This window comes from Haemaphysalis longicornis, unplaced genomic scaffold, assembly GCF_048455015.1.
Source record: "Haemaphysalis longicornis isolate Haplotype H1 unplaced genomic scaffold, Haemaphysalis longicornis Haplotype H1 scaffold_1, whole genome shotgun sequence".
NCBI classification, from domain to species: domain Eukaryota; kingdom Metazoa; phylum Arthropoda; class Arachnida; order Ixodida; family Ixodidae; genus Haemaphysalis; species Haemaphysalis longicornis.
Genome location: NW_027526203.1, coordinates 458194290 through 458216469, shown reverse-complemented (window position 1 = coordinate 458216469; position 22180 = coordinate 458194290). Strand labels below are relative to the sequence as shown.

General features: G+C 44.5%; 1 protein-coding gene across 2 annotated transcripts in view; it reads right to left on the bottom strand.

Moving 5' to 3' along the window:
- Positions 1-8098: 8098 nt before the first annotated feature.
- The window catches only part of Vps51 (vacuolar protein sorting 51), a 33704-nt gene continuing 19622 nt past the window's right edge, over positions 8099-22180 (bottom strand). For both annotated transcript variants that reach the window (XM_077687917.1, XM_077687918.1), the window contains exons 13-19: positions 20798-20905; positions 20640-20732; positions 14267-14314; positions 11283-11630; positions 8546-8658; positions 8288-8366; positions 8099-8203 (exon numbers count right to left, since the gene is read on the bottom strand). In XM_077687917.1, coding sequence (XP_077544043.1) covers positions 8174-8203; positions 8288-8366; positions 8546-8658; positions 11283-11630; positions 14267-14314; positions 20640-20732; positions 20798-20905 — 819 coding nt within the window. In that variant the 3' untranslated portion in view covers positions 8099-8173. The remainder of the gene's footprint in view (positions 8204-8287; positions 8367-8545; positions 8659-11282; positions 11631-14266; positions 14315-20639; positions 20733-20797; positions 20906-22180) is intronic.

Here is a 22180-nt window from a genome sequence, read left to right as displayed (position 1 = left end):
TGGCTAAGGCGTTGTGCTGCTGAGCACGAAAACGCGGGTTCGATTCCCGGCCGCGGCGGCGAAAAGCTGATGGAGGCGAAAAGCAAAAACGCCCGTGTGTACGAAATTTCGGCGCACGTTAAAGATCCCCAGGTGGTCAAAATTAATCCGGAGCCCTCCACTACGGCCCGCCTCGTCGCCTGCGTTGCGTCGGCTCGTTACACCGTATACAATCAATCAATTATTCTTCTGCGCAGTACACTTAAGCAATAAAAAGGCGCGCGTGCGTGTAACTATAGCAAAATACGCAATTTTCGGGCGTATTCTACAAAAAAAAAAACAAAAAAAAAACGGACGCTTTACTGGTTCTTTTAGTACACAGTTCTTATTCCTGCTCCTGCTATGTGAGAGTAGCTATAGCCCTACTTGTTTCGCTTTGATGCCCGTTGTATTCGTGCCCGCCGTATTCATGCCTCTAACACTGGTGGGTTGCTGGTCAACAGAACCAGCCAGTCAACAGAAGGTTTAAAATCAGAGACAAAATCGCACAGTCAATCCGAAAATATTCTGGCTTCACTAGTGCCCGCTAGCTTCCTGATGAATATGCAGTTGCCTGGCATTTTGGGTTAAAAAAAAAAACTAACCTTTTTTTTTTTTACTGGCAAGCCTCTTTTGGTTTGTGCATTTGACGCAGCCTTATGTGCGTGAAATGTACATGGTCTGTGACTAACTCTATGGTCTGTGACCTGATCAGACGTTAGGCTGCGCCATGCAGGAGAACCTCATTCTGGCTGGCGCATTGGTCCCCATTGCAGGCTTCAGCCACTGAAATACACAGCTCACGTGAATGAACTGTCAAACACAATTTCGTTTTACGATTAGACATAGTACACAAAAAAAAAAAGAAATCAATCGCAAAAAGATAATAATAAAGAAATGTACTATTCCTTCCTAACGAAAGTTGAGAGGAGTGAGATAGCAACGATTATCTGCGCCCTAAAAACGCATTTACGAACAATCTAAATGCATACCAATACGCGATTTATTAGATATATACTATTGTACTCCTGCTTCATGACCGATGCATGTATTCTCTTATCCAGAACCGTTCCTTTTTCACGATTTTCAACTGGCCGCTTTAACACTAGGTTTCGCGTTTGTAGAGTCGTCGTAGCGGTTCATTTTCATGTACTTTGTTTCGGTATACTTTTTTTAACAGTAGAGTTCGTGCCGTTTCCCGTAATCATACTCGTTCCGTAGATGGCGATGCTTCTCTGCAGAACAGGCAGTGTAGGGAAGCCAGCTTACAAAGACCAGGATCCTGAAAGTCAGCTTCACTTCTAACCACGCATCCATTGTTGGGAAGTCATTTTGCAGGAGCAATTTAAGATGTCTTATATCAATATACGAAGGCCCTAAGACCTCTTTTTATTTCTTTTTATCGGAGCTTTTTGGTCGACCAACCAGTCTGCGGGGAAATGAATTAGATTTTTGACAGGACGTAGTCGGTCCCACTGAGAAAGTTTTCGCTTCAACAGAAATCCAGGGTCCTTCCGCTCTGTGAAGAAGGATGACCAGCGAAGCTACAGTCAAGCCTCAACGTGAGCAGCAATATGCTTTTATCGGGGTGCAGCCCAATGAGTGCACAAAACAATACACTTTTGTTCGCAGGTTGCTATGGGGCATACTTCTTGGTTAATTACATGAGTGAAACTCTGACAAACTAAGCATTTATCCCAGCGGACAAACATGGGCGGTCTCTTTTCCCTCCCGTAGAAGCCCATGTGTTGACAGCAGACGAATTCCACCATATTTAGAACTTCAATGTGAACTATGTAGTTTTGAAACGTATATGAAATATCGCGTGATGGTAGAGCCGTCTTAGCGACTAATTGTCATGTGTTTGATTTTGGTATAGTCTCAATGAGAGTTATAGCCGTTTTCTATATCATACTCCCTCCATAGACGGGCGTGCTTCACAGCACAACGCACAATGTGGAAAAGCCAGCTTACAATTAAAGGCTTACATTAAAAGTCGCTTCCACCTCTAAGCACAAATTTATTGCTAAGAAGACATTTCTTCAGGGGCAATATAAGCCATGCTATATCAAAATATGAAGGCCCTAGGGCATTTTAAAGCGAAGGTTTTTACCTCTACCCCCCCCCCCCCCCCCCCAAGGGTTCTGTCGCGACCGTTGGTGTCAACAGAAAACTCCCGTGAACAAAAAGAAGTTACTGGCACCGCCAGGAATCGAGCCTGGAACGAATAGCGAAACGGAGAAAGACCCCGTTGTCTAACGGAGACAGACGGCGCACTCACTGAGAACATATCAGGTTTACCCCCTGCGTTCTCGCTGAATGCCACGTGATAGCGTCACGCGACCTCTCGCGCCGCTGTACGCTCCGCCCACGACACGTGTAGCGGCTGTGTGCGCGCCTTGCGCATGCACTAGGAGTTATAAAAAAAAAAATTAAAGGAAGCTCACATCAACGCATGCCATCGCACTTCTCCTCCTTCTCTGCAGCCTATCTCGTCGCCTCCATCGGCGGTGGCAGAGGCGGAGGAAAAGTGAGATCGTCTAACACCAGGTTTGAGCTTCCTTTAATTTTATAAAAAGGAGTTTCCATTCATGTGCTCCACCAATGCAACTCAACCAACCACCGGTCATGAATCATGGATTTATTTAACCTTAGCAAAGAATATCTATGAAGTGATAGTGTGGTTAAGTGCATTTCACTTGTCTCTGGTTTCCTTCTTTGTAGAGCCACGTGTGGGTACTCGTTGTGGGTGACGTTCACATCGCTTTCCAGCCACCTCCACAGGGTGGATTGACGCGCTTTTAATTAATTATTTTTTATTTTTTCCTTACGCTGACGGTGTGGCGCGCGGTTTTACGATTCCAGGGATTAGAGTGGGTGCCTCAATGTGACACTACACTCGCGTGGTATTTTTGTCTACATCGCCCTGCAGTCGGAGGCGGTCTGCTGGATCCCAGCCATAGACAGCTTCGCTGTAAAAATGAGTCTGACCAGCAGCGAGGGGGGGAGGGGGGAAGGGGGGGCGTCTTGGCAGCATTTTGCACAGGGCATTGAATGAGGAGGCAAGGTTGGTCCTGCATGTACGTGTGCACAAAATGTTCTCGCAGGGAAGTCGTACCCATACCTAGGGAGGTGAGGAGGACCCCCATTCTTACTCTGACGGCCCTTCCATCTGCTCTTTCCTCGTCTTGATGCGCATGAAGGCGTTTATGCTGATGCTTTAATTTGGAGTGTCTGCTTACGGTCTCTTTTGTGCTTCGGTTCAATAATTTTGGTCTACTTTCTTTGACGTCCTTCTATCTCTCTTTTTTGGCATGTCTTCAGGATTCTAGTGATATGGTTCTGAGCGATTTTCTTACCCAGACTCCTGCTTAGCCCCATGAGGAATGCAGTTCCGCAGTTTGGCCGTTATGTAAAACTGAAATAAAGTACTTCTTCTTATGTGCCAATAAAAAAAATTACCTTAAAGGAGCCATGAAGAGAAAACACAAGTTTGGTTCATTCAAAAGATTGTCTCGTTAGAATCATACTGACACCACTTTTAACGTAAACTTCGCTCAAATAAGCTACATAATTAGGAAAAACGGGAATGGTCATGCGACCCACCAGCTCATTTCCCGCAACAGAACCTATGATGTCACATGAGCTAAGCTCTGCGATTGGCGGAGGCTGGCAGAAGCAGACGCAAATTAGGTAGAGCTTACAAACTAGACGAACGAGTGATTTGCGCTTAAATTTAGGGCACATTCTTTACAAAGCAATAAGAATGATGGGACAAACAGTGGAAGTTACGAAAGCACATGTAAACATAGAAGTACTGATGTGTTCTGCTGTTCGTACTGCGCACAGCATGCTTTGTTTAGCTGCACAGCACTACGGGGCTTGGGGTTGTCTCAGACGACACTGGCCGATTGACGCAAGCAACGGTGTCTTACGTGACCCCATTTGTCGAGCGAGCACTGTTTCAGGGAACGAATATTTTCTCCCAGAACAAAAACAAGCCAAGTTTAAATGCGGGCAAAAACAAACCAAACGCTTGCCACGGTATGGTGGCGCCATCTAGGTTCGGGTAACGTAAAGAAACGATGGAACAACCCAACACCGCTGTACAGGGTGGAGACAACCTTTGAACCACGGTCCCGTGCCGCCGCAATTGGGCCAACGGGCTCAACGCGTTATTCTTTTCGTTTCCCACGAGACCTAGCAACGCGAAACAGACAATATGATTCAAACTTCTTCAGTAAACCGCGTTGCGGCGATAATTTTAGTGCTTTTTTGACACAATGGCTTGCTTCGGCGGCGAGCGAGCAACCCAAAATGGCGGCGCCAGCGTATACGTGTCTCTACCCTGTACGGCGGATGCGTGAATGAAGGTACTCTAGGCTGCAGAGCGGTCGGTTCCTGTGATGTCATTGCAGACCCCGAAGACAAACGATTTAGCGGGAAAATCAAAATTTTAACTTAAATTGTTTAATTTCTCAGTGAATAAAGCATCGTTTGTATCCGGACAAGCGCTGGGGGCACTATAAAACACGAAATCTTTCGAATAAAACCAACTTGCATTTTCTCTTCATGGCTCCTTTAAGAACCTAGAGCAAAACACAAATCAGCGCAAAAACATACGTGAACACCCAGCCATCAGACGCCCACAGGTGCAATACAGACTCGTTTTGACGCTCAAAGCATTACTGTATTGCGGTGGATAGCCGTGGCTAGCATGGTGATTGGTGGATATCCTCGGGTGGTGGTGCACACCTACGCAGGGGACTGACCGATCTTCAGGAAGCACCAAAGGCAACCAACCACGTGACTGAGTAGCTGGGCACACTCCATGCACCGAGCTATGCTCCACGGCTCGGCACCGAGGCTTCAGGAGTGGGCGGCTGGACAGAGCGGGATTGGACAGTAGGGACTGCGGCTTGGACCAGCGTCATTCCAGTCGACCAAGGTCGGCTGTTGGTTGCTGACATCTTCTTGCCACACATATTTAATTTTAATCTGGTGCGGCGAGTGGGCAATGCACGCGTCTCTTTGAGAAAGACCACTATGACAAGGTCGACCTGTGCTGATCAGCCTGAACCTGGGCCTGTGCGGAGTGGTGAGGGCGGCTCAGCACTCGTGAATGCCGAGTGCACTCATGCGATGTGCGGGGCTCACCGCGGTGAGTGCCACCCTTGCGCTTTTACTCGCTGTTGGCTTTTCGCCGCAGGAGCCGCTCGCTCATTGGTGTTTACGTCACTTGCACTATACACTCGTACCCACAGCCAATTGTTAACTGCGCAGTCGCATTTAACTTGGGTAATGTGTTGTAACTGCACTCCTAGCTGCTGTGGGGCACCAAGGAATTAACTCTCTGGTGGCGTGTTGATTTAGGAATGCCATTTGGATGGAAGGGACTGCCGCGCACACTCGCGCCGAAAGTTGTTTCGTAGTCACAATAAAGCAGATGTGCTCCATGATGGAAGGGTCGAGAAGCAGTGCGGTATGGTGTCATAGTTCCTGGTGTACACCACTAGCTTGCTTGCTGCGGCTATCAACATATTGGCTGTTTTAAACCGTAAATTGTGAGTGCCCATACTCGCTGAAAAAGGCACCGCAGGTTTTCACGTATTCGCGTATAAATTCATTTGGGCGGATGGCATGTAGTGTAAAAAGTAGCCGGTTTTCGAGGCCTTGGCGTCCTAAATGTATCACTATTCCCATCTCTCGTTATGGCAGCGCTCTTTTTACAATTACACGCCACTGTGGCTCAGTGGCTAAGGCGCTGTGCTGCTGACGCTAGGGGCGCAGGTTCGATCCAGGCTGCGGTGACTGCTTTTCACATGGAGGCGAAAAGCGAAAACGCCTGTATGTCAAGATTTCAGCACACGTTAAAGATCTCCAGGTAGTCAACATCAATCTGGAGCCCTTCACTACGGTGCTCCTCATAGCTCAGGTGTAGCTTCGGCGGGATAAACCTTATAATCTGAATCTTTATACTTGCTGTCACGCAGATCTGGCATCACACTTCGTTTTACAGCAGTTGCGGTGCTTGCCTTGATGCATGTTATTTGCTGCCACCCGTTTGACACCAGAAAACTGTCACGCTGGTTTTCATTGAAAAATGCATCGAAGTTCCATGAATTGTTGAATTGATTCCTGTATATGAATGTGCGTACCTTTTGCCGCGTGCAACGAACGAAGCAACTTGCCTTCACAAAGACCTGGCATAGTACGTCATTATGACTCGCTGACCATGTCCCTTTGTTTTGTTCACTGGTTGCCACTGAAGTTGGGAATGCCTTCGAGCAGTTTGACAAGAATTGCACGTTAGGTCCGACTCTTCGTTCGCCTGCTCGGATCAGGGAGAACAAATCGCAACTGCTGTGTGCAGTTCCTGAAATACAGACTTCATATCTTCAGATCACGAAAGGTAAAATACGCGCTGCTCGTGTCGCAGTTTCTTCTTTCACCAAGAAAAGAAGATGGTGCGAATAAAAGCAGATTGACTCTGCAGCAGAGAGCATGTGGCAGTTGGCCTTCGGATGAGTCATCACAAAGCACCTCCTGCTCTGAACTATCTTCACCGGTGGCAACATCACCCTTCCGGATTACGTGCGACACACGCTCAGCTTCAGACCGAAGTGTGCCGTGCAGCCAAAGGCTCTTGCTCCAAAACTTCTGTTTGTACGACGGGTATCAAGCCTGGCTCCAGGCAACGAAAAGGATAGGTGTGTCAGAAGGTGTTGATGTACCTTTGTAGTGTGGGATTCCGAAAGTACGTACACCCATAAAGAAGGTTGCATCATATTGTAGCGCCGGTCCTTGTCTTCTACGTCCTTCGTCGTCTTTGCTGCACTTACTGGTGTTCTAAATGGAGTACCAACTAGCCCATACCCATACATTGTTAAACTGGATTACAGGACTAAATGCCCAGCCTAATTTTCCTGTTACTGTCGAAGCCAATCAGTATATCAAAATTCTGCTTATTCCTCACATCACACAACCCAAAAATTATTCTTGAAATTCTTATGTGAAACTACAGAAGCACTGTGCATCTAGTATATCGAACTCCAGTCTCCGTGAAATTGATGTATCATACAATGAGGCATAACCGTTGAACAGCACTTTTCTCGAACATAAGTGTGGATATTTTGCAGACATATTTAGGCCAGCAAAGCTTGGTCAATGATCGAAATTGGCAACGTGACTTCCAGCAATTGCTGCAACTGGAGCTGTTTTATAGCAGGCTACTTCTCAAAGACTAATCTTCAGAAACAGGCAAGAAAATAGACAAAGCACAGATACTGCTTTTCTGGTGTTCATCTTGTTTGTTTTGTGCTGCCAATATGTTTTACAGCACTTTGAAGATTACTTTCCGGATCCTAGAACTGTCCACTAGGGTGCTAGAAGCTTTTCTGTTTCACTACCTTTGCTCCAGATGGTTTGAGCTAGCACTTGCTTTTTTTCTGGCCATGTTCCGAGTTTGCTGCTCTTTGAATTCCCACAAAATAGTGAAAAATTAGCTTGGCTCACATTGGTGTTTCCGTTTGAGCCGGTATTTGTGTATTTTGAATGTCGAATTATGGGTGAATGAATAAGTGAAAGAATGAATAAAATTTATTGGACGAAGAATGGCAACTTGGCCAGGTTTGGTTACGTGTTTGCTGGCATTGACAGAGCGAACAACGTCCCACAACATGGTGCAAACTACTACTTTCTTGGATTTTGCTGCCAGCAGGTGTGGCCAATCTCTCGCAACCATATCGCATGCTATTTTTGAGCAGGCCCGTCCACAGCAGGACGTGGGCTTTTTCGCCTCCTGCGGTGCATGCGATGGGTTGAGCGGTGGATACTGGGGTCGAGTCCTATTGCTGCGCTAAACTGAACTATTATCTACTTCTCCTGGAATTTGATATGCCTGGGTTTGACTGTATAGAAAATGCTAAAAGGCACAACAAAAGTGGCCAAAATGGCTAAAATACACAAATAAGGCAGGCACAACACCAGACAGCATTGGCATGGAAGTGTTGGTGGCATTTTCAAAATTCTCGGCATTTTAAAGCGCAGTAGTGAGTTTGAAAACTACAAATTGACAAAAGACAAAGCAGGAAAATTTTTTAATTTGTTACTCTAGTGCAGACCCAGTCCAACAATGATAAAATAAGGCGCTCATTTACCCACGTTCGCAAATCACTTCCACAACCTGCAGAGAAACAAATAAAAAACAGTTAAGAATGGAGTTCTCAGTAAAATGAAAAAGTGCAGTAGCTGGCAGGGTTGCACTTACACTGGGTTCCATCAGCATGGGCTCATAGCAGCGGTGGATAGCACTGCCCATTAGCTCATCCAGCAATACGTGCACAAGGCTGGAATGGCAAAACAAAGGTGGGAATCAACCAAGGCACTTGCATACTTCACAGCTACAAACAGTTAGTTAACCGCAGTTAACAGTATCTTTGTCTTAGTTGCCAGCCAAGCATTCGGGGCTTTTTTCGATTTTTACGCTTACAACACGGCATGCAGAGCGAGCCACTGCGATGCTTACTTCTCATCACTGACGAACCGCCAAAGGTACAGCTGGAGGTAGTGGGTGTCTACTTGAACTTGCTGCAACCCATATCGACTGAAAGTCTTCAAGCGTACACATTCCAGAAATGTCTGCACAAAGGGAATTAGAATTAATGACTGCAAACTGCTCTACTTGTCATGCAAGCAGATCTAGAAAAGGAGGGAAGGACGAAGGTGCGAACAATAATCAAGGCATCGTGCTTCAATGCTTCCTGCATAAGGAAGATGGATGGATTGTGCATGCACATTATCCCTAGTCCTCACTTTTATTTTAAGCACTTCTACTACTAGTGCGATCTCCTTCCCTACATATATTGGTCAACACTGTCAAATGAAATGTCACCTTGACACCTTTATTTTTAAGACGTCAATTACGCATCCGCCCGCATGAGTGCCTCCGAATTTATTTCACTATTGGCAGCCACAAAAAAAAAAAGGATGTGTATAATAGTATAACACCCTAATAGTCCAGGTCTTAATCTTTTGCAACTTTAAGGACACGCAAACAATTAGTAAAATTCAATGATAAAAAAATTCAGCTCAGGTCAAGAGCTTTATTTCTTTGAAGGGGCCATGAGGACAAAATACAAGTTTGTTTTGTTCCAAAGATTTCGTGTTTTATAGTGCTCCCAGCGCTTGTCCGGCAGCAAATGATGCCATATTCACTGAAAAATTAATCAATTTAGGTTAAAATTTTGATCCTCCCACCAAATCGTGCGTTTTCGGGACGTCAACAATGAAGTCATAAGCACGCGTATACAAACGAACTTGCACTGCGCGATTCGGCTGCAGCGCTGCTTGCCGTCAGTCTTGCCAGATGGCGGTACCACACTCATGCACGGACTGTTGTCTGCCGTTGCTTTGTTTTTTGACCATATTTGCACCTGGCTTGTTTTTGTTACTGTAGAAAGTAATCATTTCGTGAAACATGGGATATCCTCGACAAGCAGTGTCACGTAAGACAACGTCGCTTATGCCAATCGGCCAGTGCGTGTAAGGCAACTCAAAAGCGGCGGACACCTGTGCAGCTAAAACAAGCATAGTGCGCGCAGTACCAACAACAGTACGCATCGGTACTTCTACGTTTACATGTGCTTTCCACTGTTTATCCCCCCATTCTTACTGATATAAAAAGAATGTGCCCTAAATTTAAGCACAAATAGCTCGTTTGGCAAGCTTATAAGCTCTGCCGAATTTGCGTTTGCTTTTCACCGGCCTCCGCCAATCGCAGAGCTGGCTGGTATGACATCATAGGTTCTGTTGCAGGAAATGAGCTAGTGGGTCGCGTGGTCATTCCCTTTTTTTCCTAATTATATAGCTTATTTGAGTGAAATATGTTAAAAATGGTGTCAGTATGATTCTAATGAGGCAACCTTTCGAATGAACCAAACTTGTGTTTTGTCTTCATGGCTCCTTTAAGCTGCTTCTAAATAGACGATCTAAAACAGTAAACAAATCATACGAAATGTTCCTACTGTCATAACCAGCCACATGAAAACAGTGCAGCATCTCAGTCAGCCACATGGCCTGGAGTTGTTTTATTGATGCAGTGCGCACACAAAGCCTGCTCAAAGGGTTGTCTTTCACGTTGATTATTCAGGCATTCTCATGGCAAATGTGGTGGCCAGACTAGCAGTGTGTCACACTAACACTCCACTCAATTTTGGCTTTGTGAACACTAAGCTGTGAAAGCTCTTTAAGAACAATGAAGCCCCTCACTTTCAAAGCAAGCATCTGGAGGCTATGAAAGCAAAGACCAATGTGGCCAATGCAGGTGATGCACTGGTTTAGGTCTAAGCAAACAATTCTAGAAGTTCTACACTGACGGCAAAACCATACAGATCGTTTACTGATCCCTTATAACCAGAAAGCCTAGATTCTAATATGGTGAAGTGCAATTACTGTTTAACAAAAAATAATCAATCTCCTTGGCCATCTGGACTCAGTGTCTCTGTGTGAACATTGTATCTGAAACGGGCTTGATGATGGAGGAAATTCTAGAATTTGCATTCAACAGCAACCAAAAGTTACCTCAAAATAAAACAACATTTGCTTTGCATTATTATCATGATAACGAGTTTTACAAAGGTTTTACAAAATGCAGACAAAATACAAGTTTGTTTAATTTGAAATAACTAGGCTTCAGAACCTCACTCCGCTCCATTCCAGAGATGAAAGAGGCTTTTTAACTGCAAAAATGCAAGATAAATTGAAAAACTTTCAAATTTCACATCACAGTGGCGTGGTATGGGCAGCCGTGATGTCATATGGGCCAGCACTAAAAACATAATTTTCGGTGTTAACAGCCCATCAGCATTCAAATGATGCGATCACGGAACTAGAGGTCCCACTAAAATCAACCAGTCATGTGTCTTAACGATGGGTCAGTTCGGCTATCGCCAATCGCACAATCAGCGCATTTCGTGTCCCATTTTGCATTGTCCTCGTGCCTAATACCGGTATACTTCACAGGAAAATCTCTGCAACTGAATCGAGCTCGAAATCTGCTTTAGCCAGCTTTCCCAATTGGAATAACTGCTACTCAGGCCGAAACAATTATTCCCTCAGTGAGGGACTTCAGGAGAGGAAAGTACATATGACGAACACTACTTTACAGGCATCAAAATATTCCCCATGGCCCCATTCTGCGAAGCACAGCTGAGGCATGCAACAACCGAGCCCGTCAAACAATGAGGAAAGCAGCAACTGTATACCTTGAGGCCAATCTTGATGATGCCGGTCATGACAGACACTCGAGAAAACTCCACCGTGGTGAAGATGTCAATTTTTTCAGAGAACAGCTTCTGGATGTTGCTCAGCAGACTGTGATCGACACTTGAGGGCCACCGTGCACTCCAGTGGGCTCGACCCGAGGCACTGTATGGGTAGGTGCGGCGGCTCGAGTCACTGCTCCGCTCATTGCGGGTGCCTTCCTCGTAGAGCTGGCCCACACGCACGTCCACGGCTGTCACATCTTCCACCACACGCTTCATCACTGCCCGCACATTACGAGGCTCGAGAGCATTCATCCAATCCCTTGCTTCCACACTCTTGCGCAGCATCTGTGAGGAGGAAGAGCACACTTCGTATTAACAAGGCACGCACCGCTGGCAAGTTTATACCCTCCAACGATGGCTCCATAGCATTGCCCTCTGTTAAAAACACGGCAGATCGATGCTACTCATCACCACTCAACTATTAAACGCAATTAAAAGGTAAAAGATTGACAACTTAGATAACCATAAATATGTGGCAAGTAACCAGCAGTTGGGAGAGTTGGTGATATCATACCACAGCACCCGGTACATAGGAAGTTGACAACAACCCACTAAATTCATTTGACAAAAACAGCAATGCCTAAAGAAACCATGAAGATAAATTACTATCTTCCTTGACCTCAAAGACCTAGTCTTTGGTAGCTCACTTAACTTTTTTCTAGCCCTGAAAGACATTTTTTTAACCAAAAAAAGATAAGAAATGTTGAAAAATTTTCAAAGCAGGATTTGTACTTGGGTCACATATATTTTTCAGTATGTGTAAAAAAAATGAAAACTAAAATGCCCTAAATGCCATGACAGACAGCCAAACTAGGAACTATAATGGAGGCACACACTGCACCAAGAGCACACACCCAGCGAGCATGGGAGGCAGTGGTAACAGGCAAGCATAGCTTGGCAGGAACGGCCCCAATGGTCACGGATGCACCATTGCATTTTTGCACTCCCTCTGCACACCAATTAAACCTGGGGTGAACCAACAAGCAACCCCAGAGGGCAAGGGATGCAGCAGCCAACACAATGGGTACAATGTCCAAATGTGATCAATACCCGCCGCGGTGGCTCAGTGGCTAAGGCAATGCGCTGCTGAGCACGAGGTCGCGGGTTCGATTCCTGGCCGCGGCGGCCGCTTTTCTGATGGAGGCGAAAGGCAAAAACGCCCGTGTGTACGAGATTTCGGCGCACATTAAAGATCCCCAGGTGGTCAAAATTAATCCGGAGCCCTCCACTACGGCGCGCCTTATCGCCTGCGTTGCGTCGGCGCGTTAAACACCACAATCAATCATCAATCAAACTAGATCAATGAATTGCGAAGAGTTTACCACGATCCCTAAGAGTTTACCACGCATCAAAAATGCATCACAAACAGACAACGGGAGGAACATCTACATGCCATTAACATATCAACATACTATAACATACAAACAACACCAAGTCCTTTCAGAAACTGCACAGGATGAGCGATACCCCCGATGATGCTGCACCACAGAAGTGCCTGCCAAAATCGGGTCTGGTCTGCTTCTACCAGCTCATTCGTTGTAAACAAAACCTCCTTACTCTCTGACATGTTTGTGCACCACATTCCCTCAAGGAAATACACACCAGTATTTTTCAGACCCCTCTCATTTTTTAGAACTTCCACAGCTGTGTCTCTGGAAGAGCAACAGCTATCAATAGCAATTCGAGGTTTACATATTGGAGTGCTTGAAAGGGGATTAAATATGCACCTTGTATTACTCTGTTTCACTATACTTGTAATAACTGATTGATTGATTGTGGGGTTTAACGCGCCGACGCAACGCAGGTGATGAGGCGCGCCGTAGTGGAGGGCTCCGGATTAATTGTGACCACCTGGGGATCCTTATCGTGCGCCGAAATCTCGTACACACGGGCGTTTTTGCTTTTCGCCTCCATCAGAAAAGCGGCCGCCGCGGCCGGGAATCGAACCCGCGCCCTCGTGCTCAGCAGCGCAACGCCTTAGCCACTGAGCCACCGCGGCGGGTTATACTTGTAATACCTGCACAAGCCCAGCAATGACTCCACATGTGGAATAACTGGAAAATTATGTGGAATAACGGGTGAAACAGAAGCCTGGCAAATGTATGCAACACTATGATGCAAGCTGTGCAATTATGAAGCACAGCAATTATGAAGATGCATCCCCAAAATTTTGACAGGCTACTAACTAATCATAACCAATTTCACTCAAGCTACTTCAATGTTACCAAGGAGGGGTTTTTTTCTCTCCTCTCATGCTGCTGCAATGTATTCTTCCTTTATAGGCACTAAAAAGCTGCTTCTCATGAGAAAGGTTTTGTTGATGGCTGAAATGCAGCCTCGTTTCAGCCATCAACATTTTTCTCAATATAAATTTTCAGGGAGAAAGGAGGTTTCATTTCATTAGTGATACATCATAAATTAAAGATAGGTCCTCAATCCTCAATTTCATTTTGTGTCCAAAATTTAAGGCTCAAACAACTTGTGAGCTAAGTTCAGGAACTTTTCAGTTTAGGCAGTTTAAATTTCATTTGTTAGATATTTAAAATTATGCTTAGTACATCACATGGTAGAGCATATGAAGAACTTTTCAGTTTAGGCAGTTCAAATTTCATTTGTTAGATACTTAAAATTATGCTTAGTACATCACATGGTAGAGCATATGAAGGTTTTGCAGAATCAGCAAGAATTGGTGCAACAAATATAACTGTTACCCAAGATAAAATTCGTTTGGTATGCTTGGGCACCACCATGACTAAATGACGTATGCTGTCCTATTTTTCATTTTTTTATCCTTCCCAGGCCATCACATAAAACTTGCACTCGTGGATGGAGCTCCTACAGTACTACAGTAGCACACCACCTGCACACTGCGTCTCACTAAACAGAGACAACAAAAGTTCATGCATTGATGATGACCTCACCTGAGAAATAAGAAGCCCCTGAACTCGAACGAACTGGTCGATGAGAGTCTACAAGAGAGACAAAAATGATACATTACAAAAAGAATAAAAAGAAAAACACAGTGATCTCACCCCAACTCCCTCTCCCCCAACAAACAATACAAGCACAACACATAGCAGCAACAAAGTGGCGAAGTTTTACAATGAAAAGTGTTTGATTCTATGGGGTCATGAATACAAACAAAACACAACTTTTGAAAGAACTAGGCTTTGGTGACCCATTAGGCTCCATTCTATTCCTGAAAGACATTTTTTAAAGTGAAAAAGCTTAAGAAAAAATAAATTAAATCTCACCCCACATGACGCCAGCCCCGACGCAAAAGAGGCAACACTACAAACATACTAGCCATCAATTGTTAATTTAAGTGCATGTTAGCCTCGAAGCGGCATAATAAAATGGAACTAACGACCCCTCTACAATCGCAGTCATGTTTCTCGGCGGCGTCTTTGGTTGGCGGCTGCCAATGGCCAAAACAATGTCCCATGACGTGATCTGGTCCCGGTGAAAAAATGGGTGTTGAGTGGCCACGGCTTCATCGGTTTTCCCTAATATTTACCTATTTGAAATTTGCGATAAAAGTGGCATCACTGCTAGTGGGACAAAGGAGCTTTGTAATGAACCAAACTTGCTTTTTGTATTCCCGGCCCCTTTAAAATAACTGCGAGGACACCTAGGCACTTCTTATGAGTTCTGATTAAGAAAGCAGTGATGTCCCATTGAACACTGCTGAGTGCCCCTTCCAGTTTCACGCTGTGAGTAATTGCAGTTGTGCCTGGCAAGTGAGTGTCCACCGAACACCAAACTCATGGCCACAGCTGCAACTCTTGGCTTTCAAAGTGGCTCTATGCATGGCCGTGACATTGCCTCGCAGCACAGTCCTGAATTTACGTGTTTTTATTCATGTGAACAAAGCTCGTGCCATGGCGAGCTTCGCAGTCACTTGTCAGCCACTTCTCTACTTGCGACACTGATGCCAACGCTGGGTTTTTTGCTCGATAGGGCATTAAATGCTGTATTACTGCTGCAATGCTGCCCAGAGCACAGCCACCAAGAATGCGGCTGCCGACTAACTGTGTCATAATGCATGTCTTTTCACTGTCTCATCCACTAGCTCAAACCACATGCCAATCCCATAACCCAAAAGCAATGCAAGCCTGATGTTCTAACCCAAGGGTTACTGTGCGGATGTACGAACAAACTTTGAGCGCGCCATAATTCTTGGCCCTTCGCTGGCTACTCGCCCACCACTGCACACCTAGCACAGAAGAAGCCCACTGCCCTGCAGGCACGGCACTGTGGATGGATGCATGTTCCTCCTTTCCTTCTACGGAGTTACCCCACCGCCATTTTGGCCAAATTGAAGCCTCCTTGATCCAGCAGAAGCTGTCATCAAGCAACCCCACCCAGCTGCACCAAAACCACTCCCCCACCTGCTTGGTAAACAGCCACCTTGGTACAACGCAGGCTGGCATTACTCAGGACCCAAATACCAAACCAGGACCCCAGGCCCTCAAGGTCTAGCGAATGCTTCAGCCCTTTCCTCAAGACCAGCCAGTAGCTTCACCAGTCAGCACAGGCTTTGGGAACTGCAATGAACCTCTAGCAATCTTAGGCACCATTTCTCTTCAAAGGATGGGGGAATGATAAACTGCTGAGCTTCTGGGCATTGGTCATGCAGAAAACGTGCGTTTCATAGCACCCTCAGTAAGACAGTACAAAAGAATGGCATCCTGCAGAATTAATTCTTTACCGCCAATAATATTTAATACTGCACTGGTATGTTTTCTGGAAAAATAAATGCCACTTTTTTAATGTGACAGAACAGTTAGCAGGCAATCTTGCAATCTTGTTCAAAGGCATGTGTTCTTTTTGCCATCACAACCAGGAGTGTTGCCAAAATATTGTCCAATATAATGCAAATTACGCCACAATTTACATGGGAATCGCCACAGACGGGAGAGCTATTTGAAACACCACATTTAAAATTCCACATGCCACTTGTCTGTATTTTGCGCTCATCCACAGTCACTTAAACTATTGCATTTCATCGTGGGGAAGCGCCTACGATGTTCATATTAGCCCATCAGAAAAGATTAAAAATATCACTACTTTTTCGCCCCGCCTATCACCGTCGTCACCTCTATTTTCTTAATTGAATATTCTTCCCCTTTCTAAATTATATGCATATAGCTTTGCCACCACGTTGCAAATAATGACCTTGTACTCGACATGTTCCCTTCTCATTTAGTGTCATTATACACGTTTTGCATCTCAAAATAACCCGTTATTGCCCAAAGTACGAACAAATTATGGGAAACAAACTATCGCATTTTCCGCAATAAGCTTTTGGAACACTTTAAGCATTAACCTCAAAAACTCTAAATTCCTTTTCTTCTTTAAAAAATATTTACGCATGCATTTATTGGAATAAAAATAACTAGACTATGCCACTATTACTGGTTTTGGTTGTCAAGAACACTTCTGGCCTCTTTTTTGTTTGTTTGTTTGTTTGCGTGTGCACATGTATGAATTATTTCTAATGATAATGTATTGTACTTAATTTTTTTTCTCAATTTTTTTCCTTTTTCTTGAATGGTTTGTTTTCATTTGGTCTGTGCAGTATATAGATTTGAGCCATATTGTATGTATACTTTGCTTTGCTTCCGAGGTGTTTCTGATTCGCCACTAAATTGTTTGTTACCGTTACGTGCTAATGGATTGCTAACTTCTATGTCTTTTTACATGCTCGCTATTTGTGGTGTAGAAGCATAGGAGGTCCCGCCCGCGGTTTCTTACCTTGGGACCTCCTCTTGTATACATACATTGTGTAATCGTACATTATTGTATTTTTGAAATAAACTTTGAAACTTTGAAGGAACATGACCAGTGTAAGAAGTAAACGATCAAAGCATAATGAAAGTGCAACACACTACGTTGGTCACCACTTAGGAAAAATAGCACTTGCCACTACACATACATTCCATATTTTCAATTGTTCATTATTACGTCAAGTGAATCCCAAAGGAGAAAGTGTGAAATTCCTCAAAGGGTGAGGAATTCAATTTTTTTTTGGACCAAAATGCTTCCATAGTTTCCAACTTGGGCAACACATTTTGGGCCTTCATAGAAACAGTTATGAACATCATTTCTGAAACATGAAGAATCAGGCGCAAGTTCAGCTTGGGCTGCTTTTTAATTAGCCCACTAGGTGAACAGAAATGCTTGGGCCATACTGCATTCATTTTTCCACTTCAGTGCTCAGAGTCATCCCAAGGACATAGTCAAGGCAGTGCTTCTAATGATCTGAGCAAACGGCTAAAGACATCACGGACTGCCCACTTTAAAGGGGCCATGAAGACAAAATGCAAGTTTGGTTCATTCAAAAGATTGCCTCGTTAGAATCATGCTGACACCACTTTTAACGTAAACTTTGCTCAAGTAAGCTATATAATTAGGAAAAAAGGGAATGGCCATGCGACCCATTAGCTCATTTCCCGCAACAGAACCTATGATGTCATACCAGCCAGCTCTGCGATTGGCGGAGACCAGCAAAAGCAAATGCTTGCCGAACGAGCTATTTGCGCTTAAATTTAGGGCACATTCTTTTTATATCAGTAAGAATGATGGGACAAACAGTGGAAGTTACGAAAGCACACGTAAACATAGAAGTACTGATGCATACTGCTGTTCGTACTGCGCGCATTATGCTTGGTTTAGATGCACAGCACTGCAGAGCTTTGGGGTTGTCTCAGACGACACTGGCCGATTCGACGCAAGCGACGGTGTCTTACGTGACAATATTTGTCCAGCGAGCACCATGCTTCACGAAACGAATATTTTCTCCATGAACAAACAAACCAAAGGCAGAAATTGTCGCGGTGCGGTGGCGCCATCTAGGTTGACCAGCAGAAAACAAGTCTCCGCTCCCACGGCCTCCGGGATCGGCTGCCGGCGGCACGTCGTTGCTCCGGCCGTCCCAATCGCCCGGAGAGAGCGTAAATTGAAAAGGGGGCGTGGCCGCGTTTTTCGCCGCACCGCGGCGCGCGGAGCCGATGGTTGAAAGCAACAGCCGTCCGTGCTGCCCCGGTTCGTGAAATGGCTTTTGACAGCTTTTGCGCTCCGTATGGCAAAAATAAACGGCCATAGAAGAAGATGCCATAGAAGAAGAAGAACGGCAAGAAGATGCAAACGAACAAAAAATGACGCAAGGCCTACAAAGACACAAGTTCTCGCTGCCGTTAGAACGATTCCTAATCGACGCCTCCTCAACCATTACGACATGTAGATTATACGCCAGACGTATCCCTCTGATGACTAAGACATTGTCGAAATAGGAGGTGACACAACCGCGACGGACCTACATTGAGGATCGCCCAGCTTAAAATAAAATGCATTCGCATTCCTGCAAGTAAGCAAAGTGTCTCTGTGAACGTTTTTAAGGGGAAGTGTTACAGGCTAGGTTTCGATCAGTAGCTGTGAATGTCGACAGGGTGCGTAGAAAAAGTCGCGTTGACAGCGTGTATCTTGCGGCGAAGCCAACTTTCTGGCGTTTGCTCTGTATATGTCGATCTCATCTTGGTCCTAAAAAAATCATAAAGGAATTGGTCACCAGGGCGGTTGCATCATTACGCTGTGCTTCATTTAATTGTCATAATTAGTTTACAGGGACGTTATAAATGTTACAAAAGTCCTGTCTGCTCTACATGGCCCTGGGGAGAGTGTATGGATACAAAAAACGGCTGTAACTTTTGTTTTATCAAAACTATCGCGAAACAAATATGACAATTATTAGCGGAAACGACTCGAACATTACGCCAGGTTTTATCTGCTTTTCACCATTAAGTAGTTCGCAGCTGAAGTTGGAACTCCCGTCTACTGTCAATACATTTACGTGAGGGAAACAAACAGCTTCATGTGGTTGTCTAGTTTAATTAAACAAATTAACTAAGGAGTATACCGTATACGTTCAATCAGAAATTACAAACAATGCTTTTTTCATGCACTTCTTCGATTGCACCCTGATGGTCCGGCCGCTGGTCAGCTTTCACACAGAAGAACAGCAGTAGACTGTTTCTTTTTTTAATGTACGCAGTAGTTTTATTCACAAATGTAGGATCTCAAGGCGTGTGCCTGACACAAGCAGAAAATATTTCAGTGCGGTAAAAAATGTCATATATATGCTTATAATTTCAAATCACGTTGCAGTGCCCTGGATGTTAGTTCCTTGCGCGATGAGGCCTGGTAGGTGACCGTTGCAACAGCATGGCACGCCAACTGCAAACTTGTTCTCATCACCCCAAATAACTATTTATAATAACTCTATAAATAACCTCCGAGAAAGTACTGCGTACCCATTATCGTTCACTCCTTGACTTCATCTGCGAAGCGAACATTTTCATTTTCATCTAATCACCATCACCTCATAATCCCATATATATGCCCTGTGGCAAAATAAACGTTCATAAAAAAAAAAGTACTGCGTACCACTCCGTATGCTCGCTCCACGCTTGAAACAAGGTTAACCTTTCGTTGATCGCTGGCACACCTTTGCTTCAGTTAAATAAGTTTCTCTAAGCTGCTGAGACAAGCCGACTTCATAAAATCATTGTCAAGTCTCTTATTTCATCAAAACAAAATGCCCGCCGGGGAGGCAAGAGGAATTACGACAGCGAAGACACCCAGCCACACAATCTCCGCCAAGCCATTCAGAGGAGCCGGTGCGAGCGGCCGAACCATCGGCTAAGACCGCCACCTCGCGGCACGTTGCGGAGTGAGCCACATTACATTTTTTTTGCTGGGGGACGCGCCGAATGGGACGGCCGGAGCAACGGCGCGGCGACGGCAGCCGATCGCGGAGGCCGTGCCGCTCCACACCAAGTTTAGCGGAAAGACCTGTTCTTATGATGTCACTGCAAACGTCGTTCAAACACTTTTTGGCGCAAGAATCAAAATTTTAGCTTAAATTGATTAATTTTGCAGTGAATAAAGCATCGTTTGCTTCCGGAAAAGCGCTGGGGGCACTACAGAACACGAAATCTTTTGAATAAAACAAACGTATTTTGTCTTCATGGCCCCTTTAATGGCCGCACATTCTGCATACTGGTGCACTCATTCTGTTATTGAGCCTGGCACCTCTTTTTGCAGTGAACTTGTCTGCAGTGAACTTGTCTACGCACTCTCCATTTACTTTTTATTCATAGTATATGTACACATCTTTCTACCTCTTGCAAGTCTGTCTTTCGAAGCCCCAATAAAATTCGTATTTCTACTTCCTAAAAAGGACAGGTAGTTGAATAACATGTAAAGACACTAGAGGAGGAAGAAGAACTGCACCTGGGCAACTTCGCTGGTTTCCTGTACCAGCTGGGATGCTGGTGTCAGACTTTGGGCTTCTGGAGCCCCAAACAGCTCATCCGCCATCGCCAGCTGCAGGCAATGGTTCACGGTGAATCACAATGCACAGAGAGGGTGCAGCACACGGCAACGCTTACCAGCTGGCCTACAAGGGTGTTCTTCATCTCAACACTAAACCGAGACAAAAGCAGCAGAAGACTTGGAGGCGCCCCGCCACTCTTCTCTCCGGCAGTTTCACAGAACTCCTGCAAGCGTAATTGGCACGCAACAGTTTGCGGTTCACACGCTACTGTCAAAACAGTTTTCAGAAAAAAGAATTCTGAACAGCCACTGAAGTCTTGCGAGGCTTTCTTTACAGCAATATTGTGTTGCTGAAGACTTGAGAGCCTTACATAAGGCACCAGAAGGGACAAGGGCCTCAAATACAAACCTACATGCAGGTCATTACATTACAAGACGTTTACATACAAATCCTAGCTGTAGCCGCAATGCAGCTTTTCACGTCTTGTCTGCTCTTTTTTCCCTTATTCTCACTGCAGACTGCTTCTCTGGGCTTTTCAATATATATGCATATAATTTTCTTTTTTTTTTTCCGGGAATTTTGCAACATCTTTTTTACTTGTATGCCTCCAGCTCTGATTTCCTTTTACAGCTGCATGTGCCTCTCATCTAATAAAATTAATTCCATTCCACACAAAAAATATTTGACATTTGTACGTTTCTCACAAGCATAACGAAGTTAAAGCAAATTTTGTGCAATAAATGAATGGCTGACTAGCACTACTTTAAGAACTGAAAAATGGGCAATGCCACCCCTAACAAAATATAGGAACAACTATAAAATCACAACCTATGCCCCATACTTTTTTTTTTCACCATGGAAGGTATAGATGTGGCAAGATTATAACAAAACTTTTACCCTTAAACTTTTTAAAACAATGAGTGTATGAGGGCATAGGTAATATATGGGGGAGTTTAATAGTATCGCTTCTGTACTCTCAAAGGATTGAAGCATGAAGTATGAAAAGCAGATGTCATCGAGGAGAATTTACTACCAACTAATAATGTGTGACAGGTCGTAACGAATGCATTCCTGCAGCAGGACTCAATACAAGCTCTCCGCTCATTTATATGTTCCTCTTAGTGCCGGACCAACTATCTGCTCTCCCTGCGGTCGTGCATTGTCGCATTGAATGCAAACTCATTTCACTCCTTCACCACTTGACAAACAAGACATGAACTATACACAGTATAGTCGCCGAAAATAGACCACCATTTGCGCAGTAGATTTTCTTAAGTATGATTTTAATGTAGATTTTTTAATGTAATTAGATTTTAATGTAAGTATGATTTTAATGTAGATTTTGCACAGTAGATTTTTTTTAAGTGTGATTTTTATGTTTGCACAGTAGATTGTGTGATTTTTATTTGTTACCAAACATGGTGCACTTAACATTAACTCTTATCAGTGTTGACAATGGGTTAATGTTAAAAGCAGTATAAATTTGTTTCTGAAAAAT